Source organism: Petromyzon marinus, chromosome 53 (assembly GCF_048934315.1).
Source record: "Petromyzon marinus isolate PM22_M1 ecotype Great Lakes invasive population chromosome 53, UKy_Petmar_22M1.pri1.0, whole genome shotgun sequence".
Classification (NCBI taxonomy): Eukaryota; Metazoa; Chordata; class Hyperoartia; order Petromyzontiformes; family Petromyzontidae; genus Petromyzon; species Petromyzon marinus.
In genome coordinates this window covers 8,356,626-8,371,144 of record NC_133719.1, presented here as the reverse complement: position 1 = coordinate 8,371,144, position 14,519 = coordinate 8,356,626, and the positions used below count along the sequence as shown (strand labels likewise).

General features: G+C 47.4%; 1 protein-coding gene across 1 annotated transcript in view; it reads left to right on the top strand.

Moving 5' to 3' along the window:
• Positions 1 to 14,519, top strand: part of LOC116953961 (egl nine homolog 1-like) — a 45,346-nt gene that overhangs the window by 26,033 nt on the left and 4,794 nt on the right. Inside the window, exons 3-5 of the mRNA XM_032974304.2 lie at positions 1,494 to 1,613; positions 9,635 to 9,771; positions 11,757 to 11,824. Of these exons, the coding sequence (XP_032830195.2) occupies positions 1,494 to 1,613; positions 9,635 to 9,771; positions 11,757 to 11,824 (325 nt within the window). The remainder of the gene's footprint in view (positions 1 to 1,493; positions 1,614 to 9,634; positions 9,772 to 11,756; positions 11,825 to 14,519) is intronic.

Sequence of the window (14,519 nt, the reverse complement as noted above, 5' to 3'; positions counted from 1 at the left end):
AACCAACCTCTGGCACTCACTCTGCAGCCTGGAGGATAAAGAAATAGTACATTCTAATCTCCAGTTCTCTGCATGGCCAACTTGTAAAACTCGTAAAGCGTTCTTTTTCAAGGGAGGGCTGGACATTTGTAAACAAAAACTCACGCGGCTCGGTAACAATGTCAATAAACAATTGATTCGTAATCTTTTATTTCACTCACTGTAGACACATGCACCGCATCGTGTGCATTCAAACTATTTACGGTCAACTTGCGTAGGTTATAGGATCGTAATATGTAAACCGTTATGTGATGCCAATTGAGTGGATGAGATTGGTAAAAAAAAGCTGTTGAAAAAGCCATCGCATTTCATTCGGTTTTTTTACTCAATGAAGTTGTGAGAATTAAAAAAAATATTGCCCTGATGGTCACATAATGGCACATCTTCTGCAGGTGTGGGTGGGAATATGCGCCAAACTCAGTGGGTCATTGGAGGTTCAGCAGTAGTTCTGTGATATTTCCTTCCATGGGCTGTTCTCCGGCCCACAGGCTGATGATGCCACTGCTCTGGGAGAGTTCCGAATAGCCGCGTCACCTCATGACACCGAATATTACAAGTGGAATAAAACGGGAGGGAAACATGTTTGAACCGAACAAGAGACTGAAATATGATTATCCTCTATGCATTTCACTCATGCCCAGCAGGATGTCGCATGAGGCATTAGGCTTTAGGCTTTGACGCAGACCACGATGATACTGGCACATCGTTGTTGATTTTTTTATTTTTCTGCCCGTTGTTTTCTTTTCGTAGCGCTGAGGGTGCACGCCTCATTTAGCCGGCTGAATATCGCCCGCACGCTCTGCCCAATAGGCAGAGCGTGCGGGGGAGCTTCACGACACACTGACTCTTTGGCATTTTCACCTGATATGGCCTCCTGCAAAAACACCAGAGTGGCCCTGATGTAGGCCACAGCGTAGTAGCTCTTTGCTAGGCCAGTTGCCGCCTCTTTTTCCACTGCAACCGAATCACGCCGAGGCCGTTACCCAGCCTCGGACCCAGCTTGGTTTTTTTTCAACTGCAGAAGCCAAGCTGTGCTGCCTACGTCACACGCGTTGATCTAGTCGAGACGGGTGTACGCGTTGACGCTTGTGTACGTCACACGCTGTGAAGGAGTAGAGACGTGTGTAGTCACGTGCCGACGGACGTAACTCCCAATGAACTAGCCGAGATCCTGTAGACATGATGCGTTGACCGCACCTCCAATGAGTACGGTTGGCTACGTACGGTGCGAAATAAGTTCAACATACGTACGCACATACGTTGACACCGTGACCTTTCGGCGTTCCAAGATTAAACGTAGGACAGTTAAAGACGGCGTGTTTGAATGCCCTCTTCCGTAACAATCGTAACACTTGCACGCAAGTCGCGCGGTTGTTTCCGTGACCGTAAACGTTGGCGGTCAGTGATGGAATGCTGCAGTTGCCGTGTGTGTGTGTGTGTCCCCTTGTCGCCAGGCCATGGTGGCCTGTTACCCAGGGAAAGGTGCCGGCTACGTTCGCCACGTAGACAACCCCAACGGGGACGGCCGCTGCGTCACGTGCATCTACTACCTCAACAAGAACTGGGACAGCAAGGTGGGTCGTCCCGCACCTGTTATCTCCACTCTCCAAGTGAGGGTCGGTCGCATGCGTAATAACAACAACATCAACAACAATGACAAATAACAATAATAACAACGGCCGTGTCCTTGATTCGTCCAGGAAAAACGCCTCGCTGAGAGCCCGAGACTCCTTTCTAGCAGACCTGGCCATAGGGATGCATGGTCAATTGCATTAACTCGTGTTTGGCACGTGCTCATAAACCTGAGCACATGTGCATACGTAGCCCCCTTTGTCTATCCACTGCTGGATGATGGCCTCGCAACGCTATGCGGCTCATGGTGGTTATTTTACCGTACTTTACCGCTCTGGTCAGTGGAGCTTAGCATAGTGCAGAAATGTATTTCGTGGCACTGTCCTCGGCTGCACGCGATTAGCCCCACTGCCTGTAGCACCTGTAATGCGTGGTATTCCCCTAAGCACTGGCCAGACCCCTAACCCTGCTTGACGGCTGAGATGTCATGATGTCATATGAGTTTTGGGTGGATATGGATTGACCCGAACACCAGCCCAATTCTTGGCGTGGCAGACCTGGTGTGCCAGACCCCCATCAAGATCACCGATCCTCAACACCCTCCCCTTACCCTACCCGATTCCCGTTGACGTTCTTTGCGCACACTCTAAATGTATCCTGCACGGTATCCGTGGCGCTCGGGGATGGGTGGGGGGGGGCATGCACCCCACCCACGGTTTAAGAGCCTCTGTGCAAGGATGTGGCGGAGGCTGACTCGCACAGTTGTGCGTGCAAGTCGCCGCAATTAATATAGTTGGTGGGAGTTAGGGGGGAGGGGCGAGTGGGGAAAATCTTATACCCGGATTTTTTCCCTTTATTTCTTTAAACATTTATTTATTTTTAAATGAGGGGTTGGGGGGGGGGGTCTGCCATATTCTGCCAAAGGAAAACAACAATTTGGTGAGAATGTAAATATACATTGGCAAGCCGTAACCACCACAAACGTCAAAGGGATTCGGTGCAATTTTCAGTTTGCTGCATTCATCTGTTACAACAAAAAAAAACACATGGTAATCCATTTATAAATAGCCCACTCGAAGAATAACAACAATAATAATTTTAACAACAACTCAATACATTTGTCTATAATGCTGCGGCCTTAAATGCAAAAAGACATCACAGGTGACTTTTCAGGAAATGGCCCTTGTGCTTGAAGAAGGTCCATTACCTGAAACGTCGCCTGCTACCCATTTTTTTCCATTGAAGGCCTGCAGCATTATTGACAAATGTGTTGAGTGAGTTCTTGTTGCTGTTGTTTGTCGTTGTTTGTACATTTGTACACCACTACCCAAAGCAACAGCAGAAAAAAACTAATAATTTGTTGACTAAAATAATCGCCTCCATCAATCTCATACCTGTCAACTCATACGGGTTACCCGTATTCTTGTACAGGGAAATTAAATTTTAAGGTCCATACGGCATACAGCCGTTTCAATACGGGCACAAAAAAAGGTCAATTTGTTTGTGTTTCTCCCTTGCGATGGGACTTTGTAGGATGAACGTTGAGATTTTATAAGGGGCACGGGGTGACCAATAAGCTCTGAATTGGTCTGTAATAAGGTAGGACACTGTTAATAGGGGTTGGCAGGTATGCAATTTCAATACACATGTTCAATATTTTAGCACCATCCTCTGTAAAGATATGGAGCTGTCGATCACAGAATATTCAATCAGCTGTTGAGAAGAAAAGTAAGAGAGTCATTAAATATCAGTGGGCAGTGGGGTATCTGTGAATGGAATCAGCCTCGATGTAAATTGTGTTCGTGTTTTCAATGCCAGCCCTATATTTCACATCTTTGGAAATTCACTTTGGGAGAGGACTTCCTTCAGAAGTGGATTCAACAAAGGGCCGTAAATTATTATAATTTTTGGTATTGCACAAATGTCAAACAATTGCAACTGGTTGGCATTGTTCGGAACGTTAATAGCTCCGCCTATCTATAATGCCTCTGCGAGCACACACCACGCACACTGACAAGCATGGTGAAGCATGGTCAAACAACCCCCACGACCCATCACTGGCGTGGGGAGGCCCTCATCCAACGGTGGCTTGACAAAAGGGTTCGACACGTGCATTCGGTAACGTGTGGAGCATTTTCACGCCGCCACCACCACCAAAACGTTGTTTGATGCTCAATAGCACGAAAAAAATTCCTTCATTTCTGGAAAAAACTCCCGCTGAGGGGGTCCCAGTGTTGAGCGCCAAATCTCTACGTTTGCCAAATGCACCAACCATCTAAAAATTCCAGCTAACACAAACGTGCATTAGCAGGTCCGAGGGGTTATTTGTCCACTGCTGAATGAGGGACTCCCAAACGCTGTGCGGCTCGTGGGGGTTATGATACCGTACTTTTACCACGCTGGTCAATGCAGGGTTTGAGTGAGGCGGGGAATATCTACATTCGAGCATAGTACAGCACACCCTTTTTCTCCCGCACCTCCAATTAGCACGGTTGGCTACATCATACATACATACAACTGTTAGTTTTGCTGCACCTCCCTCTGCTGACAACAACGTAGACCCGCAGCAGCCTACAGCACCCATCCAAGCACGGTCCAGGCTCAAACTTGATTGGATTTCCGAGATGTGACGCAATCGGAACGGATGCATTCTCGGTGATTTGGGTCACAGAGCCCGGGAAAATATCGCACGCAAATTTTTCGCAAACTCATCGCCGCAAGTATGGATTTCGCGAGTTGTTTTGCCACCCCCCCCCCCCCCCCCCGGTGAAAAGCCAATCTGTGCCACCCCTTATCTGCGAGCGATTAAAGCAAAAACAATGAATTTAGCTCCTTATCCATTAAGAAACAGGAAGGTCGTGCGCTGTTTACGTTATCTGTTCCGCCATCAGCTGCGATGTTGATCGCGTCTCGCGTAGTGTACGAAAAACGCTGGGAATTTGCGTGCACGGTGCAGAAACCGCCGACTGTAAACCGTCGCATCGGTTGTAAGAATTGCAAAACATTTTATTTTTCAATGCCAGCCAAGAACTTATGAGCAAGGGCTCACCTTGCAGTCACCCTGGTTTTTAAAATGCGTACGATCCTCCAAAGTCTTTTTTGTTTTGTTCCGCATGATGTGTAATTTCGCCCCATGTGCTGGGAGCGTCTTGAGGAATACGAATTGAATAATAATTACTATTTGATACATTCTTGCCATTCTTGTAGTGCAATGCTATCGCGAAGGTGCCATGTTTGACAGATGGGTATAGTCTGCCCGTAGGTGCCATTGATGCTATCTGGCCTTATTCAAGGAAGTTGAGTACATTTTTTTAATTAGCGCAAATTTGGACCGTATCGCCGGCACACACGGCACCTACTTATTTTTTTCTTCAAAAAACATCACCGGATCTTTAACGTCCACTATAAATTGCACATTACCACGTATTTACCGCTAACATGCCCGCAATATTGATCGGCGGGGGGTGGGGAGGGGGGACGGGGAGGTGCGACTGCCAGGTATCTAACCACAAACCTCCGCTGTTTTGGTCGCATCTCCGCCCTGCACGGCAGCAGCCTTGAGTAACCGTGCGGGGAATTTTGGGACGGACGTGCGCGAAAGTTTTCTCTCGAGTTTGGGGCCGTCCAATAAGCCGTCACGGCAGCGGGAGATGATTGATGGCACATTTCCTCCCGTGCCTCTGGCAGCCGTGGGTGGGGTGCCCCCATTGGGAACGTGGAAGTGACGACGTTAGCTGCACTTGCCCAGCCTCTCCTCCGCACCCCCTCCACCCCCCCCTCCACCCCGCGTGCGCAAAGTAAAGGCCGTCTTAACGAGTCTACCGTCACAGCCCAAACCCGGCGATTGGGGTTGTGACGATTTGAAGCATTGGGATCGTGAGCGCAAGAAGCAATTTGAATAAGTGAATCGATGCATTTTTTTTGTCACTTGGTAATATGAATCGACCCAAACTACGGTGATGCCGTAATGCATGCTTGTAGGATTCACCGTGACGGTGAGGAAATGATGGGCGGTGACCGTGGTCCAGCGGAAGCGAGTTCACCAACTTGTTGCCGAGGTTCGCGTTTGGAATCCGTCGACAGTTGCCGCCCTGGTTATTTAAACAGAATCAGGTCAGAGTTCATGAAGATTCAAGACCCAGGTTTCGTGTTAAAATTCAAATGCCAGAGGGGTCAGAGCGTCAAGTTGGCGTCGTTGAGATCCCCTCGCTTTCATATCCAAGTTTCATCTGCCCATGGTTAAACCGGTATCTGAAGTGTAACGAGTTGATGGTCTTAGCCTGGTTACCAATGATGACTGTACAACACAAATAATTAAATGCCCGTTGTCACCAAAATCAGTTTACATTATCTACAACAATTGACAATGTTGGTTTGATTTCGATGCGCCGAACACTTGTTGCAGGGAATATTAAAAGAGCGGCCAGAGCGTGGCTTAAAGGGGCCTCTTGAAGGGACTTTAGATCTCCGTTCTGTAATCTCATCTTCGCAGAGCCTTCTCTGGCACGGCACGATGCACTGCTAAGCTACGCACATCTCAAACGGAAATGCGTACGTCTCATTGCATGACTTGAATGGAGCAAGGGGATTGCAATTGGTAGCAACAAAATTACAATAAAGCAAAGGCTCGAAAGAAGGTGGATCGCAACGTCCGAAAACGTTCTGAACTTGCGCGGTGCGCCCCGAAAACATCGGCGAGCGAGATCAACCACTTCATTTCCCTCTTCGTGCTGGAACTCTTGTCAGGAACTGAATTCCACTCCATGTCTGAATGAAAGTCCCCTGAATAAGCTCCCAGCACATGGAGCGAAACGTCTGAATTAAATTCCTGAAGAAGGCGAAGAAGAAGTAGAAAGAAAAATTTCATCGTGTAACACGCCACACAGCATTTGCTCGGAGGCGTGAGGAGGAATCGCAGCCAAGCGGGAAGGCAGCCACACGGTGAGCCGATGCCAACAATTGCCCAAGCTCTGCGGTTCTCTACGTGTGTAGATTTTTTTAAAGTCAATTATTGAGCACATGCAAGTGGAGCACGCACCTTCGATTAGTATGGTTGGCTATGTACTGTGCGAAAGAAGTTCAACATAACAGCAACTGCCATTCGCCACTAAGTGGTGGAGATGTCACCACGGGGCTTGTGCCAGGCTATGTAAGACCACTTTAAGGCCACGTGAAGTGTCGGAACGCCCACTGGCAGGAGGGCATGGGACAGAACCAGGTGCCATCGGTTGACCGATCTAAGATGACTGACTGAAATGCGTACAAAACGTCGGTCCCCGTGCTGAAGAACGCGCTGTACGACCCGAAAATACAGCGGAGAGCTGCGCGGCACTTAAAACTCCCTAGGGTACACGCGCACACACAAGCACGAGGCATACAGTGAGGGAAAAAAGTATTTGATCGCCTGCTGATTTTGTACGTTTGCCCACTGACAAAGAAATGAGCAGTCTATAATTTTAATGGTAGGTTTATTTGAACAGTGAGAGACAGAATAACAACAAGAAAATCCAGAAAAACGCATGCCAAAAATGTTAGAAATTGATTTGCATTTTAATGAGGGAAATAAGTATTTGACGCCCTCTCAATCAGAAACATTTCTGGCTCCCAGGTGTCTTTATACAGGTAGCGAGCTGAGATTAGGCGCACACTCTTAAAGGGAGTGCTCCTATTCTCAGCTTGTTACCTGTATAAAAGACACCTGTCCACAGAAGCAATCAATCAGATTCCAAACTCTCCACCATGGCCAAGACCAAAGAGCTCTCCAAGGATGTCAGGGACAAGATTGTAGACCTACACAAGGCTGCAATGGGCTACAAGATCATTGCCAAGCAGCTTGGTGAGAAGGTGACAACAGTTGGTGCGATTATTCTCAAATGGAAGAAACACAAAAGAACTGTCAATCTCCCTCGGCCTGGGGCTCCATGCAAGATATCACCTCGTGGAGTTGCAATGATCATGAGAACGGTGAGGAATCAGCCCAGAACTACACGGGAGGATCTTGTCAGTGATCTCAAGGCAGCTGGGACCATAGTCACCAAGAAAACAATTGGTAACACACTACGCCGTGAAGGACTGAAATCCTGCAGTGCCCGCAAGGTCCCCCTGCTCAAGAAAGCACATATACATGCCCGTCTGAAGTTTGCCAATGAATATCTGAATGATTCAGAGGACAACTGGGTGAAAGTGTTGTGGTCAGATGAGACCAAAATGGAGCTCTTTGGCATCAACTCAACTCGCCGTGTTTGGAGGAGGAGGAATGCTGCCTATGACCCCAAGAACACCATCCCCACCGTCAAACATGGAGGTGGAAACATTATGCTTTGGGGGTGTTTTTCTGCTAAGGGGACAGGACAACTTCAACGCATGAAAGGGACGATGGACGGGGCCATGTACCGTCAAATCTTGGGTGAGAACCTCCTTCCCTCAGCCAGGGCATTGAAAATGGGTCGTGGATGGGTATTCCAGCATGACAATGACCCAAAACACACGGCCAAGGCAACAAAGGAGTGGCTCAAGAAGAAGCACATTAAGGTCCTGGAGTGGCCTAGCCAGTCTCCAGACCTTAATCCCATAGAAAATCTGTGGAGGGAGCTGAAGGTTCGAGTTGCCAAACGTCAGCCTCGAAACCTTAATGACTTCGAGAAGATCTGCAAAGAGGAGTGAGACAAAATCCCTCCTGAAATGTGTGCAAACCTGGTGGCCAACTACAAGAAACGTCTGACCTCTGTGATTGCCAACAAGGGTTTTGCCACCAAGTACTAAGTCATGTTTTGCAGAGGGGTCAAATACTTATTTCCCTCGTTAAAATGCAAATCAATTTATAACATTTTTGACATGCGTTTTTCTGGATTTTTGTTGTTGTTATTCTGTCTCTCACTTCAAATAAACCTACCATTAAAATTATAGACTGATCATTTCTTTGTCAGTGGGCAAACGTACAAAATCAGCAGGGGATCAAATACTTTTTTCCCCCACTGTAGGTTGAACCACTCGTGCGCCGTCACGACGTCCGGCCTCGCACAAAAAGAGGAAGAGAGAGAGAGAGGTGGGGGAGGGGAACTGCTAATGCGAAAAAGAATGTCCAAGCAAAACAAATAATTGGGTGCGAGGAGGCTCTGAGCGGGAGCTGCGCGTGTGCCTGGCTTACGTGCGGGACCGGCTCGTACCCACGTCACCGATGGAAAGATTGCGCGACCGAGAGATGGGATCCTAAGGTCAGCGAGGACATGGATCCCCGCTCCCACGCCCCCCCCTCCCACCTCCCAGGGCCCCGTGCCGCTGCCCACTCCGCATTGTCTTCCTGTCCCGGCGATAGGAGCTATTACACCAATTAGCGACTAATTGGTGTAATAGCGAAAAATCCGAGTGTCCCTGACGATAATAATTCTTTAGAACTGCTTTTTGTGTTCAGTTTGTTGTCCATCCCCCGCACCTCCGATTAGCGCGGTTGGCGATGTATGGTGCGAGCGAAGTTTAACATGCGTACATACGTCTCAGCGTCTGGAGCGAGCGATATCGTTGGCACTGCGTGGGTATTGGTAGCTCCTGCTGGATAGCCTTGCAGTGTGTGTGTGTGTGTGCCCACACTTCACTCCGCGTTCCAGGAGGGAATGAATGAATGAGTGAAGAAGCTCCCAGAACACAGAGCGAAACGTCGGGCATCTTGACGAACACCGCGCGGTACAACACGAAAACGCGCCGGGGAGCTGTAGTTGCGCCCGTGCGGTCGCACGAGACGGACGTTCATCCAGCAGTGGTTAAACAAAAATGGCCAGTGACAAGCGGTGGCAATTTTGTTTGTCTGTGTGTGTATTACGTCTGTTAACTCAAATGAGTACCTGGTGCAGTGTGTAAACATCAACACGAGGGAGACAAAGGCGGCCGGCGAGTGGTGCTGGCCACTCGCACCCTCGTGTGCCGTGCCGGCCTTCATAGGTGCTCGCTTAACGGCACTTGCTCCGACAGCCCGTTAAGGCTATACGGGGGTGTCTTTGTCCTTGTGTGTGTTTGGGAACGTTGGCAGGTCCACGGTGGTGTGCTGCGGATTTTCCCCGAGGGAAAGCCACAGTTTGCGGACATCGAGCCCATATTTGACCGTCTACTCCTGTTCTGGTCGGACCGTAGGAACCCACACGAGGTGCAGGCTTCATACTCGACGCGGTGAGTGTGCGTTTGCAAAGTGCAAAGGCGGTGCTGGAGCGTTGCATCTGGGGGAGGAAAAAAAAAAAACCCCGAAAGGACTCCACTTGAGGGAGCTCAAGAGAAGCGCCCTCTAGAGGGTATATTGGCCTACTCTTCCACACTGATCAGATGTCTTGGAAGAGCATGAAAAATAAGAATAGGTTTTACCCTTTAAAACTGATTGGCCGAGACCAGAGACAGCCCTCTCTGTGGCCTAGTCTCACCAGTGTCTGATCAGAGAACACCAAAAGGCGAACGGCACAAAGACAACGCCACACATAGCAGAGCATTTATTGCTCGGGGTGAGCAGCGACATCACGGGAACCTTTTTGCCAGTAGCAAAGACAATGCATGTATCATCAGAGCATGCTTGCATGTTCACAAAAAGTGATTTAATGCAGACTTGATTTCTTGCAAAAGGTATTTCTTTGCCGTTTAAACATCTTAATCCCTGCTGTATTGTCAGAAAGGGTAAATCCTACTCTTGTCTTGGAAAAAAAAACTAAACTGTAAACATCATTAGACCTCTTTTGCCAGTACCAAAATATAAGAATAGGGTTTTTCCTCTTTTTTCTGGCAACAAAACTGAAACCTTTTTACAAGGATTCATGTCTGCATTAACCACAATGCCTGCAGTCAAAATGCAAACAAAAGACATACTATGATAGTATATGATGCATTGTCCTTGAAACTGATTGGTCCACACCAAGGGACGGCTTTCTTTTGAGCCTCGACCCAATTGGTGCTCAACCAGATGATGCCAAAAGGCGTACAGCTCAAAGACAATGCACTATCAAAGTAATGAGTGTTTTTTGTTTGCATTTTGACTGCAGGTATTGTGGTTAATGCAGACATGAATCCTTGTAAAAAGGTTTTAGTTTTGCCAGAAAAAAGAGGAAAAACCCTATTCTTATATTTTGGTACTGGCAAAGGAGATCTAATGATGTAGATGCTCACCCCGAGCCCTCATTACTTTGATTGTGCATTGTCTTTGAGCTGTACGCCTTTTGGCATCATTTGGTCGAGCACCAATTGGTTTGAGGCTCAAAAGAAAACCGTCCCTTGGTGTGGACCAATCAGTTTCAAGGACAATGCATATATTATCATAGTATGTTTTTTGTTTGCATTTTGACAGCAGGTATTGTGGTTAATGCAGACATGAATCCTTGTAAAAAGGTTTCAGTTTTGTTGCCAGAAAAACGGAGGAAAACCCTATTATTAAACTGTAAACTATTTTTATTCTACCAGGTAAAACCATAACTGAACTATATAGCTTTTTTTCAGAAGTGACCTGGCCACAAATGAAAGCTCAACGAAGTTGCTTATCAATGTGGACATTGATAGCAGCCAAATACTCTATATGCATGTTTCTTAATCTGGAGGGAAAACCCAGAGGACCCGGATAAATTTCCATACAACCACGGGGAGAACATGCAAACTCCAAATATACAGGTGTCAGGGTCGGGATCGAACCCACAACCTCCTGTATACTGGGCGAGGTAGTTAACATCTCATAGCCACCGTGGTGCCCCACCATGGCAAGATAGGAGTACCCACGCTTTATCCAACCACATGCGACCTGCCGATTGACCGTGGTTGTTTCCTATTTATACTGCTGGGTGGACAGGGGTGGAGAAGACATTAATAGAATTGTCCAACGCCTAAACTCCCGCGGCAGGAGTTCAAACCGGCGAACTCTGGGTCGCACGTCCAGTGTGCTTACCATCACACTGCGGACCCAGAGTACAACGGACGGTCGGGCTTGGCAGTCGGGCGCCATCGCCACGAGGATCGATCTGTACGCAGTTGACGGTTCGATTCTTGCAGCCTCCTGGTGTTTTCAGAACAGAGTCACGTGACCCGCGGGGGCGGGGGGGGGGATGTTTATGAATATGCCAACACTCGTTTTGTTAACAAAATGAACACCGGCCCTCTCTCTTACAAAGCTGTGGCTCTCTCCGCAGGTATGCGATTACGGTATGGTACTTCGACAAGGAGGAACGCGCTCAAGCCATCAAGAGACACTCATTGGGTGAGTGTGTGAACCCTCGCCACCCTGGGACAGTGTTGAACGCTGTTGCTGCTGCTGCTGCTGCTGCAACAAATGCATGATTCCTGCTGTGCAGAATCGATACAGTTGTTGCTATGAGTTTTATTAACTAATTATGAGTAGGTGGCACGGTGGTAACGCTCGTGCCTTGCAGAAAGAACGGTCTGCATTCGATTCTCAACTCGGACACCTTTCCGTGCGGAGTTTGTTTGTTGCTCCCGCTGTTCTGCATGGGTTTCCTCCAGGTTGTCTGGTTTCCTCCCATAGATAAAAAAAAAACCACACAATCTAACAGCAGTAACATCTACGTGAAAAACCTGGCAGGACCCTCCTGCAAATTACATTTTTCAATTTTACCAGGTAAGGCCCACTGAGCTATATAGTTCTTTTTCAGAATCTGAATATGTATTTATACTGGAGGACAGCTCATAGGAAGTGACTCAGGTGTAAATTTATTGCAGCCAAATGCCCTAAAATCACGTGTCTGAATGTGGAGGGCAAACCCGGAGCTGGTGAAAAATCCACGCGACCACAGGGAGAGAGACATCGCAAACTCCAAATATACAGCAGGCGGCAGGTCAGGATGGAAGCCAAGACCTCCTGCATACCAGGCGGGGTAGTTAACATCTCGCCCCCGCGGCACCCTGCTCACTGAGCCTTGAGACTCGGTGAGGCTTTCCTGGGTAAATATGCAAAATAATAATATTATGAATGAGGTTACCGTTTCACAATTAACAGTTGAGTTAGGCCACGCAATTATCTGGCCAAGTTTGTGTTGAATGACCCTCCACCACCCCACGTAGCCAAACAAATCAAAATGGTTGGTGGTGTCCCAAGCGTTGGAACGCCACTAATTATATTTTCAGCCCACCGCTAAGTTGAAGGACCAATTTGCAACCAATTTGTTTTGCCTATGCCAGGCGTTGAAGGGTATTTCGACACATTACGAGGCCTCCCCAAAAAAATAATAGTCATCAATCATGTTAACTGAGATTTAAAGCTCCGTGCTAAGTTAATTAGGCGTGTTGCTGCTTGTTATTATTACTGAACTTGATGGCGTTGATGGCGATGGCGTTGATGGGAATTAGCAGCCGTACAGCGGTTTGCGGCCTGCATGAGATTAGAGCCTCGTCCACAGCTATAATCACCGGTGGGTCATTTTTTTAATCATTCCCCCTTCGTTGACTTAACCAGCACTGACCGTCGTGGTGAAGTATGTTCAAACAACCCACACGACCTTCACGGCGTGGAGAGGCCTTCATTGAGTCGTGGATTATCGAATGGTGATTAACGTAAAATAAAAAATAGTGATGGTGGTGGCGGTGTTGCTGCTGCGGTTTAAGAATAGTGTGGGATTTTTCCATGATGTATTTCACAGCTGGGTGACTGCCGTAAGTTGGCCGCAATCCATCCTGCGTTCGCCAACATTCTACATTTGCTCACAAACACAATAACCCGTTCATGCGTTGAAGCGCGTTTGTTATTATGCTTATCTGGAGTACCAGCACTATTACTGCAATCATGAGCAACATCATTTTTTTTTAAATGCTTTAATAAATTCCCGTATACAAAATGTAAATTTATGTTTTGAGAGAGGTTTTTTTTTTTAAATTACGGGCACTGAGCACAGGCCCAAAGACCCAAAACATCAAGCAGTCGGCAACAAAGAAGTCGTAGTAGGTAAGAGTTTTCATTTTGATTTAAAGCTTTCGTGACTGCAGGGATTCATATTCTTGGTTCTTTCGGGAAAAGTCACGTAGAAGGGAAACAATAAAATAACAAAAATATAAAACAATAAAATTCTCACGACGTTTCGACTGCAACACAAGCAATCATCTTGCTGTGGTTTTCACACCTGATGATGATTGCTTGTGTTGCAGTCGAAACGTCGTGAGAATGTTATTTTTTATATTTTTATTATTTTATTGTTTCCCTTCTACGTAATTTTACCGAAAGAACCAACAATAAGAGTTTTCATGTTTATCGACGCATATCTACTCGAGCAGGGGTCGGCAAAACAAAAACAAGAGCCGCTTTCTTTTCGAATTCGGTAAAAACAAAAACCTCAATATTTCAAGAGCTGCTATGGATGTGAATACGAGACGGTGTGGTCTTTTAAGAAACGTCACGAAACCGTCCTTGATGAGCCGCGTGTGGCTCCGGCGCCGCAGGTTGCTGACCCCTGCCCATCGTGAAACTGGACTAGGGGTTGGCAACCAAAATAACAAGAAGATCCATTTTTTTGTTTTTGTCTCAAGAGCCACCACTGCAGTCCTTTAATTAAGCTGCATGCGGCTCTGGAGCCTCAAGTTGCCGGCCCCTGCACTAGAGGGTGTGATTTTTACCTGGAGAGGGAATTTTTGTTTTTCCTAAATTGGCAGTGAGGAATTGTCGGTGGCTTCGATTTATTTATCCATTGGTCTCCGCTTAGGTTCACTCGAGTCCCGCGAGTGGTTAGGTTTACGTGAGAGCCGAAGGTATAGAACAAGGACGGTATTTGAGGCAGAGAGCGAGCTGCACACTTCATTTCCTTCAGAAGCTCCCAGCACATGGGGGGAGAAACGTCGGACATCGCGTGGTACGACCCGAAGGCTGCGTGGAAGAGCTACACAGCACAGCCGCGTAGTTTCCTCCGTTAATCGCCATCAATCGATAGCTCGGTAACGATGAACAAATA